We start from the raw sequence: 22,023 nt of genomic DNA, 5'->3' as shown, positions 1-22,023 counted from the left end.
CAGCCTTCTTGCGCAAGAAGCTGCCAGTGTAGATGGAGCCCAGATGCTTGCCAACCCCAGTTGTCAAGTGCAGCCTTTGGCATGAATTGGCACCATGTCTACCAGCATGTCACTGCCTGCCTGCCTCCTCTCTTTTCCATACTTTCATCCCAGTAGAGGCATCACAAGAAAGGCTGATATGAACAGGTGCAATGGCGCCTCCTTGTATTACACCCACTTGCTCCTTTGCACGTGTTCACATCCGGCCTTGCTGGTGGTGTCTGGGGGGGGGGGGGGGCAGGGACAAGGGTTTGCGAAGGGGGCCGCGCAGGGCTGGCGGTGGCTGCAGTGACGGGCTCCGCCCGGCAGGGGTCTGAGCCGGCCGAGGAGCAGGAGGCACAGCTCGGCCAGGCTGCGGGCGGCACATGAAGAGTCCTGTGGTAGGTGGCCGGGACCCCGCCCCGCCCCGCTCCAGCGCCGCAGCCGGCCCCGCCCGCCACAGGCGAACGTGGCAGGAGGTGGCGTCTCGCGCCCAGGCGCGGCCATTTTGGATGCGGGGAGCGAGCGGCGGCGCGGGAAAGCAGCGCCACGGAAGCGTCGCCCCAAGGTCCCGCCAAAGAGGAACCCGCAGCCAGGTTGGGAAGGGAATGGAGGTGTCAGATGCAGCCGCCAGACGTGGCGGCACGCGCGACAGCGGCCTGGCCCCAGGCGCATGCGCAGAGCCGCCAGCGGGGCAGAGACGTGGCAGCCCACACTGGTGGCGGGCGGTATCGCGCATGTGCGGGGCCGCCAAGCCTCTTGGGAGCTGTAGGCGCTCTGCTGGGTCTGCGCCCCCTTCCTTGCCAGGGTGGGCCAGGTCCCGCTCGCGCTCATTCCCCCCCCCCCCCCCTGAGGTTGTGTCCGCGCGGGGCCTGAGGGCGGAGCTTCTGCGACCACGTCAGAGGCGGCTGCGGGGTGACTCACGGAGCGCGGCGGCCCGTTGCTGCCGTTGGGGAGGTTTGTTTTACGGCCGGTAGGGGCGGGGCGGGGCGGGGCGCAGGGGGCTCAGACAATCGATGCTGCTGCTTAGTGTGAGCAGGGCCCCCAGAGACCGTCCCGCTTCCGGGAGCTGCAGCGGCTCCGGCCCGGGGCTGCCGAGGTGGGTTCGCTCTTGGGTTCCAGTGTTGTCGAGAGTTTTCTTCTCTCTTCCGCAGCGCGGGGGCAGGAGTCTCTGGGAACCAAACGGATGCGAGCTGGGCCTCTGCGGGCCGGTCACTGCAGACCCCGCCGCTCTACACAGGGCAGCCTTGTTTGTCCTGCTGGCGTGTAACCCAGTGACCTACTTCCCAGCGCTGGGCGGCTTCTGTGGGTTTAAATAGGGAGGGGTTAATACATCCCCCGAAGGCTGCTCTCCTGGTTCAGTAACCATTTTGTGCTGTGGGGTCTCTGCTCTAGGTCGCTCACTCCTTGGGGTAGGGACCAGCTCTTCTGTCTGACATTTGCTGCCTGCTTGCTGGTATCTGAGGTTTTGTTGGTGCAGTGCTAGTGATTAAATGTGACACTCTTGCAGTCCAGCAAATAGCTGTTTAGAAAACAGTTGTGCCTTGAGGTAGTCTGATCATGGACATCCTTGCTAGGAGCCTGAGAAGAGAGCTGGTCTAGAAAAACTGAAAAGTTGTCATTTTGACTTAACTCCCTAGGGTTTGGGGCAAGTCAGTTACCGTTCATTCCTACTATTGACTCTGTGTGCATGATTTCCTGTGCCCACGTGGCACTTGATTTACATCAGCAAGGCTCTGTCACCTGAGGGGCCTGGCTATCTTCATTAAAAATAACTGGGATCAATCCCCTTATGTCAAGTGGAACTAACATTATTTATTTAGCTGCTTCAGGCGCTTTGTCGAGATAAATTAGTCAGAATGATAATAGCTGATCGTTAGTTGAAGAAGTCAACAGCAAATGGTCATCACAGCATGTTCTGATCTTTTCTGCCTTGCCCAAGGTTGAGCTGAGTGCCACAGGGGCCCAAAAGAGTGTTTCAGAGCTTAAGTCCTTACCCCAGTGCTTGTGAGCTGTTTCCGTTTTCTGGCCTTTAACGAGGTTGTCAAAATATAATGGATTTTAATGAACCACTTTATTAGAAGATGAAACAATATGCATAGGGTGGTATGAGTCTGAGGTCCTTTATCTTTCCCTAGCAGCACCAATTCTTTCATCTCCCCATACACTCCTTCCCCAAAACTAACTTGGATGTCCATCTAACATAGGGGCTACGTCTACACTGGCCCCTTTTCCGGAAGGGGCATGTTAATTTCAGCTATCGCAATAGGGAAATCCGCGGGGGATTTAAATATCCCCCGCGGCATTTAAATAAAAATGTCCGCCGCTTTTTTTCCGGCTTTTAGAAAAGCCGGAAAAGAGCGTCTACACTGGCCCCGATCCTCCGGAAAAAGCGCCCTTTTCCGGAGGATCTTATTCCTACTTCAAAGTACTTGAAGTACTTGAATAAGTACTTGAATAAGATCCTCCGGAAAAGGGCGCTTTTTCCGGAGGATCGGGGCCAGTGTAGACGCTCTTTTCCGGCTTTTCTAAAAGCCGGGAAAAAAAGCGGCGGACATTTTTATTTAAATGCCGCGGGGGATATTTAAATCCCCCGCGGATTTCCCTATTGCGATAGCTGAAATTAACATGCCCCTTCCAGAAAAGGGGCCAGTGTAGACGTAGCCAAGGAAATACTGATTTAATATCTGTAACAGATTTAGGCTATGTCTATACTACAACTTACAAATAAAGCCACCTTTAAGTGACAAAAATTATACTGACCTAAGCGCTGATTGGACAGCACTATATTGGCTGGAAACTTCTGTGGTCAACATGGCACAGCTGCATTGAGGCACCACTGTAAGTTCCCTAGTGTAGCCATAGTCTTAGAAGATGAAAAGGACTACAGTTGATATGAGTATTATTTATATTTGCACCTATACATCCCTTAATTAGGATGCATGTATTCAGGATAGCTTCTCATTTGGGGATGCTTCCTAGGAGTTCATTGGTCTAAAAATAAATGGTGTTTGGTGACAACAGCTGCTTAATCAGGAGAGTATTAATTAGGCATGTGACTGTGCAGCCAAGTACACAGTTAACCAATGAGCTTGGGCCCTCCGTGGACAAAGGCTTTCAGTGGCAGCCGTCCCTGCCCCCCCCGCGCTGCCTCTGCTATAGGCAGCAGCTCAGAGGGACGGCAGGAGGCTCCCACCAAGCACCAGCTCCTGTCAGCCCCCTTCACTGCTTCTGTTTGAGATAGGGTGGTTAAATTGCATTTAATCAGCTGATTGAGTAATCAATGGTATTTCCATTGACTACTTGATTAGTTGATAAAGGGGGGAAACTGCAGTGCTACAGCCTGGTTAGCTTCCAGCCCTGGGGAGAATCCTGCTGCGGTTCTGCCTTTTAAATGTATTAAGAGCCACCAGGGCCACCTCCTCCCCCCCCCCCCGCAGAGTTGCTACTGGGGGAAACCAGCTTTTCGTCTGGCTCTCCCCAGCATTGGCTCCTGCTCTCCTCCCCCCACACCCTTGCTGCCTCTCTCTAGTAGAGGCAACAGGGGTGGGGAGCTGCTTGACTACTTGATAAGCATATGCTTATCGGGTAGTTGACTAGTCGCTTACAACCCTAATGGGAGGCAGCAGGGGGTAGGAGGGTGGCAGGCAGCTCTGTGGAGCCAGCACATGAGGAGAGCCAGCTTAAAATAGTCAGCAAGAGATGGGGAGACTGTGTAGTAAAGATGTTAAATTTAGATAAATCAATTAATCAAATAGTTGAGGTCATTTGTATTGACTACTTGATTAGTCAATAAGGGCACCACCGCCTTTGAAATGTAGCAAGAGCAAAGCTGGTGCAGGAAGCACGGGGCCAGCAGGGGACTCAAGTGTACTCCCCATGCGCTTTCCTTTTGAAATGTGCAAGAGCCTGGAAGGAGGGGGGGGGAGCTCTTGTACATTTCAAAAGCAGAGACCCTGGGGCCAGAGGGGCACTGCTTGAGTCCCCGCTGGCCCCCTGCTTCTGCTTTTGAAATGTAGCAAGAATGTTTAAAAGATGGACGTGCTGCCAGTTCCCTGCTGCACCCTGCCCCTCCCCCGCGAAATGGTGCTGGGGAGGAACTGGCTTTTAAGCCAGCTCTTGCACCCCCCTTCTCTCTGCTGCTTCTATCAGAGAGAGGCAGCAAGGGGAGGGAGTGATCAATCAACTTGACTAGTAAGGATATGCTTATTGGCAGGGCTTGACAAACGGAGGCGAAAATCGCTCACCAGCCTCATACTGCGCATGCACAAGAGCCGCATTGCACATTCGCGCACCGTGAATGAATGGGGCGCACGGCTGAAATCTACTCACCACGGGCAAGTAGATTGTATAGTTTGTCGAGCCCTGCTTATTGGAAAGTCGACTTAATCCCCAATGTTTAGTCGATAAAATTAATCAATAAGCTCAAGATTATCGGTTAATTGTATATTCGACTACTCATTGACATCCCTACCTACCTAAGATTCATCTCCCTCTTCCTTGACTACATTGGCTCTGCACTCAGAATGGTAGTAAAGAAAATAGTTACAAACCAAAAGGACACAGGCAGACCTTTTCTGTACTAAATATTCTTCTTACTGCTCAAAACCTGGAGAAGGATCCAGGCTACTGAAGAGGGTGGGAGGATGAAGAAGGATAGAATGTCAGGTCCCTTTCACTAGAGGTTAAGAGAAGGTACCTTCTGAGTTGCCAGTAGTAAAACTTTTTTTTTTCCATATGTATTTTGAACTTGAAATGCTCTTACATACTTTGGGTCTGGGAGTTTCTTAAAGACACAAGAACCAGAAGGAAAGCTCAAACAAAATATGTTTTGAAATCATGATTTTAGGGGCTTACTTGTAATTTGTGAACACTGGAATAGGCAGTGCTGTTGCCCACTTAGCTCTACATGCAAATGTAAATAACTATATAGAATGTATGGTAGTGGAGAATCCAGATAATAGATTTCTATTTAAGTATCCTATCTACACCTTATTTTCTGATTAGATTGTTCCTTAGCTTTTGAGCTTATAATCGTTGTGAAAAATATATATAGTGAACCATTGAGTTCCACGTGGAGCCTGTTCATTCATTCCATGTGGACAGCGTGTAAGTCTGTGTATTTAAAAAAAATCCAAAAAACTATCAACAGCATTATCTGAAATAATGCTTTTGTAAATCAATATGTTACAGAGACTTGGTCAAATAGCCTATGAGTTCTTTACTTCATGAAATTCTGTGCCATTGCACAATACATAATTAATGTTCTGGGCAGAGTTTCACTGTTTCCTGCAGAATTTGGTACTGCTGGCCATCCCATGGTGGGAGGGAGAGGAAGGTGCTCAGCCCCACACTGCCACTGGACAGGAGGCAGCGAAGGGGCTCTGGCTCCTCAACAGGGCTGGCTCAGAGGCACTGCTACTGTGAAGTGGCGCCTATGGAGCAGCCTGGGGCTGTGTGGCTGTGGTGCCCCCAGGGTCGGCCTTTGGCCACGTGGCTGCGGTAGTGGTGCCTCCGGGGCTGGTGCTGGGGTATGTGGCCATGTTAGCAGCGTCTCAGGTTGGCCTCTGGCCACGTGGACGCGGCCGCAGCACCTCCGGGGCCAGCCCCGAGCTGCAGCATCTCTGAAGTGGCCCGGGGCCTGTGACTGGCGATTCTGAGGCGGCCCCAAGCCGCAGCCGCATGCCTCCGGGGCGACCTGTGGTCACGGTGCCTCGGGTCCAGCCCTGGATCACGTGGCCACAGCAGCGATCTCTCCAGCCTCCGGGACCGTGTGGCCACGGAAGTGGTGCCTTCCCTCAGGGCAGTCAGGACAGCGTGCCTGCAGCCATTGCTGCAAGGGAGCATGAAACCAGGTACGGTTCCCCCTCATCCCCAGAACCCTCCCCCCACCTGCACCCCAGTCCCATCAGTTCCCTCCACCCCAAGACCCAGCACCTCAAGCTTGCTCTGACACCCTCCCTTGTTCTTGTACCCTCTCTCCTGGCCACACTGCTCCCACCATCTGGCCAGAAACCCTACTCCCTTGCCTGATTTACCAGACTTGTGAGAGACCAGGCATTATTTTTAATATTACCAGTGTATTGTAGAACACAGATCAGAAATGGAAGAAAAACATGCAAATGAATTCTCAGCTCTTCCTCTTCTCCCATTTCTCTCTCCTCCTTCCTACACATTTTGTACGGCCTTTTTAATACTAAGGTACTTTTACATAAATTTCATGTTTCTTGGAGTACAATGGATTTTCCAGTGTGTTAGCATGATGAAAGATACTCCTATCCTGTACTGATTCTTGTTGTGAAAGAAAACCTGTTTGTCATTCAGTCTTAATCTTTGATGCTCTCATTAGATTAGTGTGCTCTCATAGGTCTTGTCTCGTTTGGAAAACATAAACTGATATAGCTAAATCATAAAAATCCATCTGGTTTAAATCATGCTTTAGGTTAATGCAGTAAATCACTTTACATGCAATTTAAAACCATTTTCCATTGTGTCCGTATTAGAACTTGCACTGGTGTAATAACATAGATGTTTGTTTTCATTTCATATTAGCACTAAGTATGTAAAATCCCATTTAATTGGTAAACTGGTTCAACATAATGGTTAACCGATTTAAAGGGGGAGCAGGTGGGAGTTGGGGGGCATTCTGGCATGGCTGAGCTGGAGCATTTCCTCTGCTTCCTCCTGGCTGCAGCCTGGGGCTACTCTGGACATGGAGAGCAGCCCCTGTCTGAAACACACCTGGGCCTGCCATAGACAGTGGCTGCTGCTGCCAGGCTGAGTGTTCCCATCCACGAGTAGCCTCCTGTCCGCAGTGGGAGGGGAGTTACTGCTCCAGCCCCCACTGATTGAGGGTGATGGTTACTAGTTAGCCTTTCAGATCCCTAATCAGCACAAGATTTCTAACATAAACAAGGCCATAGTTAGAGCAGAGAACAAGAAGTCAGGAATTTCTGGGTTTTGTTCCAGGATGTGTCAGTGATTTCCTTTGTGGCCTTTGGCAAGTCATTTGGATTTATAGAGTTGCTGAGTACCGCATCTTCTTTTGAAATAAGTTGAGATGCTCAGCATCCTGTTGAAAATATATGCTCAGTCTGAGTGCTTTAGTTTATGTATCTGTAAAATGAGAATATGTACTTACTTGCTTTGTGTGAGTTTAGTGTCTAGTGGTAAGGATTTCAGAGAGAAGTTTTCTATGTGAAATATTGTCTCTGTAGTATAAGGTAGGAAGAAAATATTATTGTACAGTAGAGATGTAATGGTGTAGTCAATTTAACTGATAACCAAAAGGTGTTAAGTTAATGCTATAGACTATACACATTCCCCCCCTCCTGCCAGTAAATTTTTAGCAGGCTGACCAGCAGCCTGTCTCAGTCCTAGCTCATGCCTGGTCTGGGACCTACCCCTGCTGTGGCTCTGCATTTAAAGTGTATTAGGAACTAGGTGGGCAGGCACCCCAGTTCAGTTCCAGCTTGTGCTGGGTCCACGAGCTCGGGTCCACCTTCCCTGGACATGGGCTGCTGCCACCCACGCTGCAGGCAGCTGCTCCCTTAACTGTTTTTTAAACTAGCTCCCCTAGTGGACCAGCTCCTCGCTTGCACCCTGCGCTGCTACCTCTTATATAGCAGCGTGGAGTGGTAGGGGACTCCTTGGGGGTGGAGCCGGAGCTCACAGGCTGCCAGCCGCACTCTTGGGGACTATAGAATAATCGAGTAACTGGTAAGAATTCATGAGATTAATCGACCATTCCATTAACCGATATTTAGCATCCCTAGTGTACTGATATTTAGGACACTGAGTAAATGGTATTCCCAGGGCTCCTCAGAAGATTTGTTTTGAAGCTGGTATTTAAAGAGTCCTTAGCTCATAAACCCTGTCCTCTGTGCCATGCTACTTCTTTAAATTTACTTTGAAACAGTTTTCTCTTGTTTCTTATTACAGATTTTGTTTCTCTGCAGTTTGTTGTAGCTGAAGAAAAATGATGGAAGAGAGTGGAATAGAGATGACTCCACCCAGCCCTCCTCCACCAAGTACAGCTGAGGCAATGGCTGCTGGTATCACCATTGCAGCCGCCGCCACCACCATACCTGCCTCTTTAGGTATAAAGTAAGGATGTTAAATTTAGATTAATTGTCTAATTGAATAGTTGATGCAATTTGCATTTACTGTTCCATTAGTCAATAAGGGCACCCTCCGCCTTTGAAATGTAGCAACAGCTCCAAGGCTCCCTACAGCATTTCAAAGTGGCAGCATCATATGGGGTCCGAGGTCAGCTGGAGTCTGAGTCCCCAGCTGACCATGGGCTCCATGCAGCACTGCTGCTTTGAAACACAGAGTGCAGCCCAGCCCAGCCTTGTTCAGGGGTGTTGCTTTCCAGGTAACCAATTACCCATTCACATCCCTAGTACTGACCCATCCTGTTGCTGACTAGCTTAATGTCTAATGGCATCACCATGGAATGTGAGGCATCACTTACAAGTAAACTGTCTCCAGAAAAGTAACTGGAGTTACTACACACAGCTAGGTTTTGAACTCAACTTATTTTTTTGGGAAAAGCTTTAGGTATTTTATATGGCTATTTTGTAAAGAATTTTAAAGCTAAGATAAGTTTTTGTTTATGAGTCTTTTTGTTTTGTTTTGTTTTTCCTCTTCTAGCTGTGTCCAGTCCTTTCCCTGCTCCAGACATATCCTCTTTCCAATCTTCTCCTCCTCATTCATTTTCCACACCTCTATCACACCCAATATCTTCACTTCCTCCTATGAAGTCATCAGTGCCTTTATCATTTGTGCCTTCAACTATTGCACCTCCTGTAACTCTTGCCCAACCTTCTGTAACCCCTCCAATTGCTTCAGCTTTTAGCGGCACTATGCCTCATTTATCAGCACCTCCTCCCGTAAGCTCTATTCCTGGCTCCAATTTTTCTGCATCTCCAACGGCACCCCCAATTTCAGGATTTTCCATGACTTCATCCTATGACATTACCAGAGGTCATGCTGGGCGAGCACCACAGACCCCGCTGATGCCATCATTTTCTGCACCTTCTGTCACAGGTAGTATTTTGATCTGTCTTGTAAGATGGAGCAGGTTCTTATTATTGACCGTATGTAACCTAAGAGTAGTAAGGTTTTAGCATTTTTCTATTCAACCTTCTTCCCTGTAGAGAAATGGTGTCTAGTTCTATCTAACTCATTCTGGAATGGGATTGGCTCTTTGAGAAGTAGTAGTCATGGTCTAGGACCGAAGTGTCACTTCAGGGAAACTATAGGAACAGCCAAGTTAAAGGGGAGAATGTAAGTAAAAATAAAAAATTACTCAGGCTAACCAGTCCAGCCATACTCCACTGTACATTATGTATGCACGTTCAGGGCAGGGTAAAAACTCCATTTGCTGTACAGTGATATTATTTGAACCCATACATTGTACGCTAATGCATTAGTTTCTAAACCTACTATTAATACATAGAGAGGTGGCTGGTCATGTGGTGCTTTCTTGTTTCCAGCCTCTCTTTTGTTTTAAGACTGCTAAAAAAAATATTGCTTTAGCAAATTAATTGTGATAAGATATATGAATGTTTGTATGTGACTTGTTTGGCTTATCAGGTGTCTTGACAAATCCTGTTAGTCAACAGACAACTTTCCCATCTTCTCTGGTACCTGGAACTGGAAGTGGCTCTGCAATAACTTTCCCAGAAGAGCATGAAGACCCCACAGTGGCTGCCATACAGAATGAAGGATCTGCTGGAGGCCTCTGGGGATTTATAAAAGTAATTTTTAAAAATCTTTTACCATTTCTGAAGAAAGTCTTTTAACAGACTAAAGTGGAGCATTGGATTTTCAGTTTTTTTTTAGTGTGGCTCCTATGTAGGTGTATATGGGCTTCATGTTTGTGAGTTCAAAAGGCATTAAAGGCAAGAACGCTGTATCCCTCCCTTAGTTTTCTCTTACTGCCTGTAGCAATAAGATAGAGCCTGGCATTTGTCTGGTTCCCTGGTTTGTAACTTAGGCTAAACTATCATCATCAGACTTGGCTGTAGGTCTTGCACCGCTGATTGGAAACACTGGAACCTGTCCTCTTGGGAGCCTGATAGTGGAAGTGGATTTGGACTAAAGTTCCTGGGAAGTTTATAGTCCGCAATGGTGTGAGACATTATTTTTAGTAGTTCAGCAAGAGGCTTACTTTAGAGAAGAGGGACAGAACATATTATACAGCTGTTGTGGTATTCTGATGAAATTCTTCTTGTCTTGACTTCTATTTGAATAGAAAATCTGAATCAACTTGCTGACCCAGGTTTGTTCCCAGTGTAATTTTTCAAGAATTAAGAAAAGGCCAGGAGGCTTGAGAATAAACTCAATATACAGTATTTATTTAATTATTTACTTGTCGTCTTTGTAGGGTGTAGCTGGGAATCCCATGGTAAAGTCGGTGCTTGATAAAACAAAACACTCAGTAGAGTCCATGATCACCACGCTGGATCCTGGCATGGCTCCATATATTAGTAAGTACTTAACACAGACTTCCATAGAGTAGTTAAATGTGAATCATATGTCACTTGTAAATTTAAAATTGATCTATATTCCTTAGAAGAACTTTCAGGTACAGTATGGTTTATAATGAAACTGATAATTTAAAAGCAGTAGTAGAGTGTGGTATACATCAAAGTTTGTACATAAGACAGATTATTTTTCATGTTGAGCCATGATTCAAGGTACCCAACACTGACATTTAGAGGTGAGGTAGTGATGGAGTCTTTATACTTGGAATGCCGCTATCATTCTATTCTCTATTTTGCAATCAACTTGTAACTTCCTCAATTAAACTTGAGGTTGAAATCTCTCTAACTGGTCTTAAGTAGTGGGCCATAATTTCCAAAAATTGGCAGAAAGTTGTATTCTGCCATCTTTGGATTAAATGGATGTTTTGTCGGGATGGTCTTGTGATAAAGCACTGACTGATACTCAGGGGATCTGGTCTCTGGTATCAGCTTTGCCACAAGCTTTGTGTGATCTTGAGCAAGTCACATAGCTACATTTACGCTATGAGCCAAGAATATGATTCTCCTACTTGTGTACACATGCTAGCTCTTATACTTACAACTGCTTGACAAATAGCGGTGTTGCTGTGGTAGCTTAGCTATGCTGAGTATATATCCACTGGTTTTGGAGTGGGATTTCTGCTTCGTCATATTACTGTACCTGCACAGTTATTTGTGTTTAGGATAGGATAGCTCAACAAGAGCTGGGGTGAGCATTTTTACACAAGCAGAGGAATCGCACCCCAGCTCATAGTGTGGATGTAGCTTTAATCTTCTGCTTGTATGTTATATCACTTTCTCCCACTATTTAGACTGTAAGCTCTTTAGTAAAGGAACTATCTCTATGTATTACAGTAGTGCCAAGAAATCCTACCTGAGATTTTTGCCCCATTGTGTTAGATGTGGCATCAACATACAGCAGGAAACAGTCCCTGCACTACAGAGTTCACAGTCTTAATAGACAAGATAGACAAATATGGGAGGGGAAACAGAGGCACAGGAGTGCGTAGAGTGGCTTGATGCAGGTTAGTGATAGAGCTAGAAATAGAACATAAGTCTACAATGTACTCTAGGTTATAGGCCAGTGTCTTGTCCATTGTACCACACTACTTATATCAGTGTTGGTTGGACTTTTAATCTATAGCTAACTGTCAGCATAATATGTTAGTTCAGAAAGATCTTACATGTCTCTAAAATTTGGAAGCTGCAGATTTCAAGGTGAGAAGTTATTTATGCACCTGCATCTGTCTTTTGTTTGTTTTTTTTAATGGTGCAGTTCTCTGCTGTGGCTGTCTGCATAGATGCATATGAAAATACAAAAACTGAGGAAAAGGAAAGGGGAGAGCTTAGAATTTTATTTAATAACTGAAAGTCTATGCCCACCCACTGGCATGGCATTTGGGTAAAGTAATTCACCTGCAGTCGTCTTCATTCAACTAATGAAATTGTTGCATGCAAATTAGCAGTAGAGCAGTGTATTAGCTGCAGGCTCATTTTGAGAGCTGCTTATGGGCCACTTAGGTTTGTTAACTCAATGACTCCGCAACCCGATCTTGTGGCTCTCCTTGGCTACAAACTAAATTTCCTGACTTGTGGTTAATACCTCAAATTAACATAGCTTTTTGCACCTCTATTTCTATATTGCAGCATCATACAGCATCTGAGTAAACACATTCTCATTACAGGAAAATACTAATGATCAGAAACACAGGGCTGAGACTTGCTCTTAACAGCTGTTTTTCCATTAATTTCAGACTGAAGTTAATGGCAAAACATCTGTTGAATTTAGTGAATATAATGTTGGGGATGGATCACTTTCCTTTCTATATAGTTACATTTCTGAGTGTGTCCTTGAATCCAGATAGCTTTGGTTTGGCAAGCTGCAATATCTAGCTCAGGAAAGTGTGTCCCATATATAAAATTTGATATGTAATGGTTTAGCATTATCACTAACCTCTTCTTGGAGGGTTTTATGCTGTCAGGGCATTTCACTAGGGCTCACTCCTGCATAAGTCTTACCTGGGTAGAATTCAATGTTTGTCACCATTCCAAAAAACCTTTGGTGTCTTCTGTTAAAAGGAACTGTTCCCTTTAATTGAGAGTTCCCAAATCAATATGGGCCAAGTTGAAAACTGTTGTTTTTCCAGCATTTTAAAATTCATGTTGATTGTGGTAAATGTTACTGTTAATGACATATAGGAGTAAGTACTGGAGACTTTGTCAGCAGGCTTTGGGGTACGGTGTTTCATGTCTGTAGCATCTGTTTGGGGTATTTTTTCCCCAAAAGCATTGCAGTGCAGCCATTTTTTTTAGTTTGCTTTAATATTCTGTTTGTTCTTGCAGTCAGAGTACTCTCAGAAATGGCATCTTAACAGACTAATAATTTTCTAGTCTTTGTGTCTGTACCAAGTATTGATTCTTTGCAAAGGAAAATTAACATGCAACTAATCTATAGGTTGGATCTCTGTGGTCTGGCACCCATGAGACCTGATTGGTCTGGAACAAGGGAATTTGCCGGATCAGGGAAAATCCTGTGCCACTGGCCTCCGAGCTCTCTGCCGGCTTTGCTTCCTGCCTGGCTGGTTCCCTCCTCTTTCCCCCCCCCCCCCACCTTCACCTGCCCTTGCCTTTATCTGGCTGTGCTGCCAGCTGTGCCCCAGGATTCCCAGCCATGCAGCTGCATCCTTCTGCCCCAGGTCTCTCAACTGCTCAGCCTCTGTCCCCTGCCACGGTCCTCCTGTTACCGGAGTTCCCCATGCCAACAGAGCTCTCTGCAAAAGTATGAATTGTTCACTATAAGAAGTTTTTAAAATTCTTTCCTTTAAGTTTATTTTCTTGATTAAAAATACAGCCCACATTTCACAGAAGTTAGCTGTCTAAGGAAAACATGAGATATAAAGATGCCTTAGAGCTGCAGACAGGCTGACATTGGTAAAAGGTCTATGTTGAAGCTCATGCTGCTAGTAGATACTTGTAAATAGACATTTCTTTTCAGCTTTTATGGTCTTATAAGTTGGGGTGGGGAACCTAAGGCCTGGGGCCAGATACTGTCCCTGGCTTGCCTGGATCTGGCCCCTGGGGCTCAGGACTTCCCTCCAGCAGTGGGGAGCCCATGCTGGCACTCCACCCCTTGCTGACTGATTGTGTGAGTGAGTGAGCCTCTGTCCCAAAAAATGGTTCTCCACCCCATTATAAGACACACAATGGTGGTGGTGTTCAGCGGCATTTGTGAAACAAGTTGAGGGTGTCAGTTGTGGGCAAGTTTCCACATCACCAAAACATATCAGAATTTGTACCGATGGCCTGGATTTTTTTTTAAATGTGTTAACCAAAATTAGGCTTCTAAATCCACAGTCTGGCTTCTGTAAATTGTCTGATGTGATTGTACCTCTCAGCCCCCCATTGACTTTCCTGAATTCAATGTTTACTTTAAAAATATCTCAATCTTAAAAGTTCATCAAAAGATTTCCTAAGTAAAGTTTACTTCATAAGAGATGGCTGGTAGGGACACAATTTCCTCTAACCAACTTCTCAGTACCCATTACAAGAAACTCAGCTTGACATGTACTGATGATAGTGTTGTCTACATTTACATGAGGAAGATACAGAAGGGACTACTCTGAGATGTGAGTTGTATTTTGAACTAGCTTCTATTAAAATATTTGTCTTTGTAGAATCTGGAGGAGAACTGGACATAGTGGTTACCTCCAATAAAGAAGTAAAAGTTGCTGCCATTCGAGATGCTTTCCAAGAGGTCTTTGGAATGGCCACAGTTACAGGAGAAGCTGGACTGTCTAACATTGCACCACAACCTGTGGGCTATGCAGCTGGATTAAAAGTAAGGGGTTAATGGCAATGTAGAAAGTTCTGTGCAAAGGATATCTCAAATATCAGTGATCTTGAGTGGAACAGTTTATCTGGAAGAATTCCATCCTCTGAGAAATACCTTTCTGCCTCCCCAGAAAAGTTAAATAGAGGAGCTTGTTTGTTCACTATTGTCTTTGTGTATAGATGTCATCCATGCCAAGTAATTCATCAGTATGTACTCTAAAGTGTTTGTGTCCCATTGCAAAAACAGCTGAAGAGCATAAATATTTTGCCAGTTTTCTGCATGACTGTCACTGACTGCAAGTGTACATAAGCATATTCTGTCAGATTGTAAAAGATCCAAAGTGTATCAGTTCTTGGGACCCCCTCTACTTGACAATATACTTTTAAAGAGGAGAGTCTCTTATGACATTACTATGTTGATAAAAATGTTAAACACAATTAGGTGATTAAACAGCCAGAACATAACACTATAAAGTGTAGCTGAGTAATAGAAATATTTACAGTCTTTAACTATGGTGAAACTTGCCATGTTACAAGTAAAGATGTCTTAAATTTCTTTCAGTATGAAGCTAGTTATTTTTTCATAGGAATTCTATAATTTAATTGGTAATGAGCTAACGCAAATTTGAATCTCTCAAGGTTTTATCACCATTCCTGTAACTTTTGGGATACTAAATGAAGCCTTTTTTGCTTCAAAATGTTAATTATTACACAACACCAAAGGATTTTTGAACAATATATGTGGTAATCTTAATGGTAAAAATTACGTTCTTCCATGAGCTTTATGCTGTAACCCAGAGAGAATATTGTTTAACAACTTATATTGCCTTTTAGGGAGCTCAGGAAAGAATAGACAGCTTGCGTCGTACTGGAGTGATACATGAGAAACAACCGGCTGTATCTGTAGAAAATTTCATCGCAGAATTGCTTCCTGACAAGTGAGAGGATTAAATATATTCCTTAGAAGAAAAATCATTTTATATTGAGTCCAAGTGCCCCATAGTTGTTAAGAGTATTCTACTTGGGAGATTAAAGGAGAGAATCTGTCAGTGTATGTTATTGCCTTGGCAGGCTTTGCTTTGATGAAATTATTTGGCAGCTTGTCCAAAAAATCTTGAGAATTTAATAGCTAAATACTGTCAGGTTTATGAGACTCAGAATTGAAAAACATGCCACTTAAATCTACAGAAGTGAGAGACTTGTGCTAAAGTAAGAGTTGAAATTGGCTTTTAGTTCTCTTCTGGAATGACAACTGATTTGGAGAGTATACTGGGTAGGTACTGACACTAGTAATGTTATGCTGAGGTAGTACCTTCATCTAATAACATATAGTATTCTCAGGTCTGATCAGTTTTCCTTTTTCTGCTCACACAAAATATATGTCCTACCACTGCTTTCCACAATTGGGACAGACTTGTGTTTTGGAGTTCACATGAATTGTTTTCTAAACAAACTATTTTCATAAGAAAAGATGGCTCTATCATGCAAACTTTGAGATACCAATTTGAGACATATTAGGATCCATTTCTTGTTGGCCTTTGATAATTTATTTGGAAAATACTTTTAAAAAAACAAACAAATCCTTGGTGATGTGCTAGGCTTTGATTTGTTTATTTTTGGAACCTACACCACTCCATTCAGTTACACTTTTCAAAGTGATCTTAGGTAGAAGATGGAGCTTGGCTTTTAAAAGTAAAGAGAAAATTAAGTGCATTAATCTCTGTTTACCTAAATCAAACTAGATAGAAAAATGCCTTCTTACAGAAAATGTCTCCATGAAGGAATGACAACAAATCTACACCAAAAGAGTGTCTTCTTTCTTGTTGTTTTTACTTGTTCCTAATTTTTGTAGGTGTGGTTTATGATGCTCCAAGGGGAGTTGCTAGTCCAGCACTGCCGTGTCATTGATTTGAATGGCAGCAGAATTTCCACACTTATAGGTCCAATTAATTGGACACTTACAAGTCCAATGTTTTTGGTATATGATTAAAATAAGAACATAAGAATGGCTATCCTGGGTCAAATCAACGGTCCATCTAGACCAGTATCCTGTCTGTTGATAGAGGCCAATACCAGATGCCCTAGAGCAGGGGTCTCCAAACTTTTCAGCCCGAGGGCCGCATTAACTATCAAACAGCAGTTCGGGGGCCGACTACATACTTGAGGTCCAAATAAAAAACAATCAAAACATGGATGTTGTTTTTAATTATTTATTTAATATTATTTTATTCAGTTATTTAATAACACATTGATACACTACACATGAACATCTGTATTAGTGTGAATGGTGAAATTGTTTCCTGGATGCCAAAACAGCAGACATTTCTGGCTTTAGATTTGTTGTCCCTAACATCAACAGTGACCTGAGATTATCATCGGACAAGTTTGTTCTCAAATTGTTCTTCACGTATTTCATTCTTGAAAATGATACACGTAAATTTCCGTAATTTTTTTTCCGTAGACAAAAAGGTCTCCACGGGCCGGATGAGAGGGCCTCGCGGGCCGCATCCGGCCCGCGGGCCGTAGTTTGGAGACCCCTGCCCTAGAGAAAGGGAACACAATAGGTAATTCTTATGTGATCCCTCCCTGTCACCCATTTCCAGACAAACAAAAGTGGGTGCACCATTCTTACCCATCCTGGCTAATAGCCATTGTAGAACCTAACCTCTGTGAATCTATCTAGCTGTCTTTTGAACCCTATTAAAGTCCTAGCCTTCATCTTATCCTCTGGCAAGAAGTTCCAGAGATTGGTTGTGTGCAGAGTGAAGAAAAACTTCCTTTTGTTTGTTTTAAACCTGCTGCCTATTAATTTATTTTGGTGACCCCTAGCTCTTGTACTGCGGGAATAAGTAAATAACTTTTCCTTATTCACTTTTTCCACACCAGTCATGATTTTACAGACCTCTATCATATCCCCCCCTTAGTCTCCTCTTTTCTAAGCTGAAAAGTCCAAGTCTTTTTAATATCGCTTCATATGGGACCCGTCCCAAACCCCTCGTTATTTTTGTTGCCCTCTTCTGAACCTTTTCCAATGCCAATATATCTTTTTTAGATGAGGCGACCACATGTGTATGGAGTATTCAAGATGTGGGCATACCATGGTTTTATATAGAGGCAATACGATATTTTCAGTCATCTTCTCTATACCTTTTTTTAATGGTTCCTAACATTCTATTTGCTTTTTTGACTGCTGCTGCACGTTGAGTGGATATTTTCAGAGAACTACCCACAATGACTGACTCCCAGCTCCCTCTCTTGAGTAGTTATAGCCAAATTAGTCACCATCATGTTGTGTGTATATATAGTTGTGATTATTTTTTCCAATGTGCATTACTTTATATTTATCAGCATTAAATTTTATTTGCCATTTTGTTGCCCAATCACTTAGTTTGGTGAGATCTTTTTGAAGCTCTTTACAGTCTGCTTTGGTCTTAACTATCTTGAGCAGTTTGGTATCATCTGCCAATTTTGCCACCTCACTTTTTACCCCTTTCTCCAGTTCATTTATAAATAAGTTGAATAGGATTGGTCCTAGGTCAGACTCTTGGGGGACCCCACTAGTACCTCTCTCCTCTCTGAAAACTTATAATTTATTCCTACCCTTTTTTTCCTATTTTTTAACCAGTTATCAATCCATGAAAGGACCTTCCCTTTTATCCCATGATACTTAAGATCCTTTGGTGAGAGACCTTGTCAAAGGCTTTCTGAAAATCTAAGTATACTATATCCCCCTTGCCCATATGCTTGTTGACTCCCTCAAAGAACTCTAGCAGATTAATAAGGCATGATTTCCCTTTATAGAGACCATGATGAAACTGGTACAACAGCTCCTGCTTTTGTTTCTGTGCTACTGATCTCCCAGATGGGGCTACTTAAATGTAATCAAATCATGGGAAGTAAATAAAATGGAGTTAGGGATGATACATCAGCCTTAATTTAGACAATTCATGTTGTTGTTTTCTTCAGGTAGGAAAATATTAAATATATACAAGTCAGGCCAGGGAGATGTCCCAACTTCTGTTCCAGAATATTCTACTGGAGCATATAGTGTCTTTTCAGAAAGAGGTTTAATTGCTCTTTTGACTTCCATACAGTAATTTTACTTAGGTATATGAATAACATCTTCAAATGTAAAGGGATGTGCCATTGTCTCTACAGAAGTTAGGTTCTTTTTGTGGGCTTGAGTGAATGCATAATTCTTGTTGTTGGAGAATGATGCCTTGACAAAACATTAGTTTTCCAAAAATTGTGTAAAAACAGTAATAGGATAAATCTATTATAAGGATATAAATATCTCATTGGTGCTCTTATTTGTCTTTGAATTGTAAGTTTCATGCTTATATGATAGATCATGTCTTTTTTTTACTTCTATTTGTAAAATATCTAAATTCCTCCATGAAATTCATTGCAAATAACTCAGTTTCATAGTTATAGTGCCTCTCAGTGTCTTGTAAGCTAACCTTGCCAGACCTGTATCATTTCCAGAATACCATTATTCAACCAGTTGAAGTTCTTTACTCTGTAAAACTTCAGGTGACTTATGTGCTATTGCAGGTGGTTTGACATAGGATGCCTGATTGTTGAAGATCCTGTCCATGGGATTCATCTAGAAACTTTTACCCAAGCAACTCCAGTGCCTCTGGAATACATTCAACAGGTGGAGTTTTGTATCTCTTTTGGGGATGTTGAGTGGGTAATTGACTAGTCGCTTCCCCCTCCCCTCCCCCTTTGCTGCCTCTATCAGAAAGAGGCAGCAAGGGAGAACGTGACCCAAAGTAATTTTAATGAAATTGGTATGGTTTGGTGAGTTATGTAGCGGCATAAGCACTCCCCGTCACTGGGGTGACCACCTTCCGGGGTGCAGACACCGGTTGGCCACCACTATAATCTAGAACCCTTCACCAGTCTCTGGGTAACCCCGAGTCCATAAGTGGCCTGGCTTGCCAGGCAGCGTGGCCCAATGGCCAGAGTCAGTATATATACTTCAGTTCAGGGCAGTATGGCTTACTAGCCAGAGTCAGAAAATGGTAGTCCTCAGTTCAGTATAGTATATCTTACTTGTTAGAGTCAATAAATAGCCCTCAGCCCAGGGCAGTATGGCCTGTCAGCCAGTGTTAGTAAAGGGTAGTCCTTAGTTCGGGGCAGTATGGCCTACTGGCCAGCATCAATACGGTTGGGGCTAACGCCTAGTAAACCAGGGTCCTGTGAGTAGCAGCACCGTCTGCCACTTCCTCAGCTGGGAATCCAGTTGAAACATGCCGAGGACACCTGAATGTCAGAGGCCTCTCCTGCACCCTTCCTGGGTTACTTTCTACCACTTTGTTTGGATCAATGTCCCACGTGGTACCTGGGTCTTCTGGTTCTCCGGCAGCAGCTTCTCCCTGGGGTTCTGCTGGGTTTGTATTGTGGCTGTCTCCCAGGTCTCTGGTTCTTGCTGCTGGGGTGACGGGCAGAGGTAGTTCAGGAGGTCTTTCTTCACTGGTCAGCCCAGACTGAGCTGCTCTACTGCCTTTTATACTGTGCCAGCACTTCAAGCATGCCCAGTCTGGGTGAAGGAGCAGGACTTCCTCCACCAACAGAGTCTTAGCTTCCCCTCCCTCTCCCCCCTCCGCTTCAGTATGGGGTAAGCACTCTCCGTCACAAGTTGATGTAGAGTTCTGGTATTGATTCCCTTTAATGTTGGGTAAATCACTTTGACTCTGTCTCCCTTTCCACATTGATATGAGATACTTTTTTTGAAGGGTGTTGTACGGATTATAATATTTTTAAAGCCCATTGAAGATGAAAATTATTAAATATATAAGTAACTTTATTGATCACATCTGTTTGGCAGCTTTTTTAAAATGTAACTTTCTGGTAATGACAAGGTGATTTAAGTCATTCTGTAGTTATGCTCCGGGAATGTCTAATGGTTGTCTAGGAATGTAATATGAAGAACTCTCAAACTGGATGTGCAGAGCTATTGTGGGATACACTTTTAGGGTTTGATTCTGAAACTTTCTGTGTATTCTTTTTCAGAAAGTGCTATTAAAATTGAGAATACTGACCAAATAAAGTATTAATATAGGGGTTTACAGGTATTAGAATCTGACCCTTTATCTCATTCATTTAATAACATCTCAAATTATTACACAGGCTCAGAGTCTTACTCCCCAGGACTACAATTTAAGATGGTCGGGTCTTTTGGTGACAGTTGGTGAAGTGCTGGAGAAGAATTTACGGAATATCAATAGGACTGATTGGCATGTGGCATTCACTGGTATGTCCCGTCGACAAATGATCTACAGTGCAGCCAAAGCTATAGCAGGAATGTATAAACAACATTTACCACCCAGGGCCATTTGAAAGAAGCTTGACTCATCACACTAAGATATACTGATTTTTTTTCTTCAGCTTGATATGAAGGAAAAGATTGCAGCTTCTGCTAATATTTGAGTCCTCAGTGAATACAGCACAATTTTGTAGTCTACCTGTAAACTGTTGGTTTTTTTTATTAAAAAAAAAAAATGAAGGTACTCTTCCAATAATGGAAATGAACAACTCCAATTTTTAATAATCAAATGACATCTAGTATAATTGAGAAGCGAATTAGATACAACCCTATATGTTTATATAAGGGCCAAATAGCATTATAATTTGTAAAGTGGAATGTATTTTTATTTCAGATACTTAATATTTGATTTACTTACATATAACTTTTTTAAAGTGGGTTGGGGTACAAATAATATCTTTTGACTTCAGTGGAGGCACTACCCTCTATTTTCTAGATGTCTAAGTTTTGAGAGTATTTAGTACTTCATAGGGTTGGCCTTAGATGTACATGATCTCAGAACTGTTGTATCTAATTCTAAAGCATCTTAAAAGTGAATAGCTGTGGAAGGATGTAAGTCCATGCTCCAATATATCCAAGGTGCTGGCCAAAATAACTTTGAGTGCACATCTTCCATACCTTTTTCTAATCCTTTTTCTGAAGTATGGTCCAAGCCATCTCCCCTAGAAACCAATGAAATAGACACATAAAAATGTGCCAGCAACTCAGGATAACATCATTTCCTTAAGTGTTTGTGTTATGAGTTTTTATCCACCACATGTTAATACGCAAACTGATATTCATATTGTTTGCTCTACCATTTCATATTTTCCAAAGCAGAAACAGAATCCTGCATGATGTCAGAAGTGTGTCATTGACTCACTGCTTCTCTTATGCATCTTTGATATCTGTTCTTAATAGCTGAAGATATTCCATATCTTTGCTCAATGATAATCCTAAATCTCTATTCAGAAATACAGAAATTATTGTAAGAAAATATTTTGATAATAGATTTGTTTAAAAAACAAACATTGAATTCTTTGCCTTAAACACTAGCTTTTCAGCTTAAACTGTTCTGCCTTTATCTTTTGTAGATGCTTTCAGAGAACATTTTATATGCCATATACTGGTTAGCCAACTTATTATATTTGTACCCAATGAAAACCTGTCCTTTTTCCAAGTAATATATTTTGCCTTAATTGGCTCAGTGTAAATTAAAATTAAATAAACACTTTTTCCTACAGAATTGTACTTTTTTCATTTAAGATTTTTTTTAATTGCCTGAATGACAGTAACTTTCATTGTATCTTACACAGGCCATTCATGTAACTG

At 43.2% G+C, this 22,023-nt stretch overlaps 1 protein-coding gene across 7 annotated transcripts; it reads left to right on the top strand.

Annotated features, from left to right (window-relative positions):
• Positions 1 to 399: 399 nt before the first annotated feature.
• On the top strand, positions 400 to 21,937 carry PRRC1 (proline rich coiled-coil 1). Of its 7 annotated transcripts, none has more exons than XM_075931913.1 (9): positions 400 to 419; positions 7,977 to 8,117; positions 8,674 to 9,069; positions 9,619 to 9,782; positions 10,412 to 10,514; positions 14,225 to 14,388; positions 15,216 to 15,319; positions 18,936 to 19,038; positions 20,517 to 21,937. In XM_075931913.1, the coding sequence occupies exons 2-9, from the start codon at positions 7,997 to 7,999 to the stop codon at positions 20,724 to 20,726; spliced, it is 1,365 nt and encodes a 454-aa protein (XP_075788028.1). In that variant the 5' UTR covers positions 400 to 419; positions 7,977 to 7,996; the 3' UTR covers positions 20,727 to 21,937. The 7 variants fall into 7 exon arrangements, with proteins under 7 accessions (XP_075788028.1, XP_075788022.1, XP_075788023.1 ...); XM_075931907.1 differs by lacking the exon at positions 400 to 419 and adding an exon at positions 457 to 614; XM_075931908.1 differs by lacking the exon at positions 400 to 419 and adding an exon at positions 462 to 614 and having other exon boundaries at positions 7,960 to 8,117.
• Positions 21,938 to 22,023: the final 86 nt, after the last annotated feature.

Source organism: Pelodiscus sinensis, chromosome 6, assembly GCF_049634645.1.
Source record: "Pelodiscus sinensis isolate JC-2024 chromosome 6, ASM4963464v1, whole genome shotgun sequence".
NCBI classification, from domain to species: Eukaryota; Metazoa; Chordata; order Testudines; family Trionychidae; genus Pelodiscus; species Pelodiscus sinensis.
The sequence above is the reverse complement of the archived record's forward strand: the minus strand, read 5'-3'. Positions and strand labels throughout refer to the sequence as shown.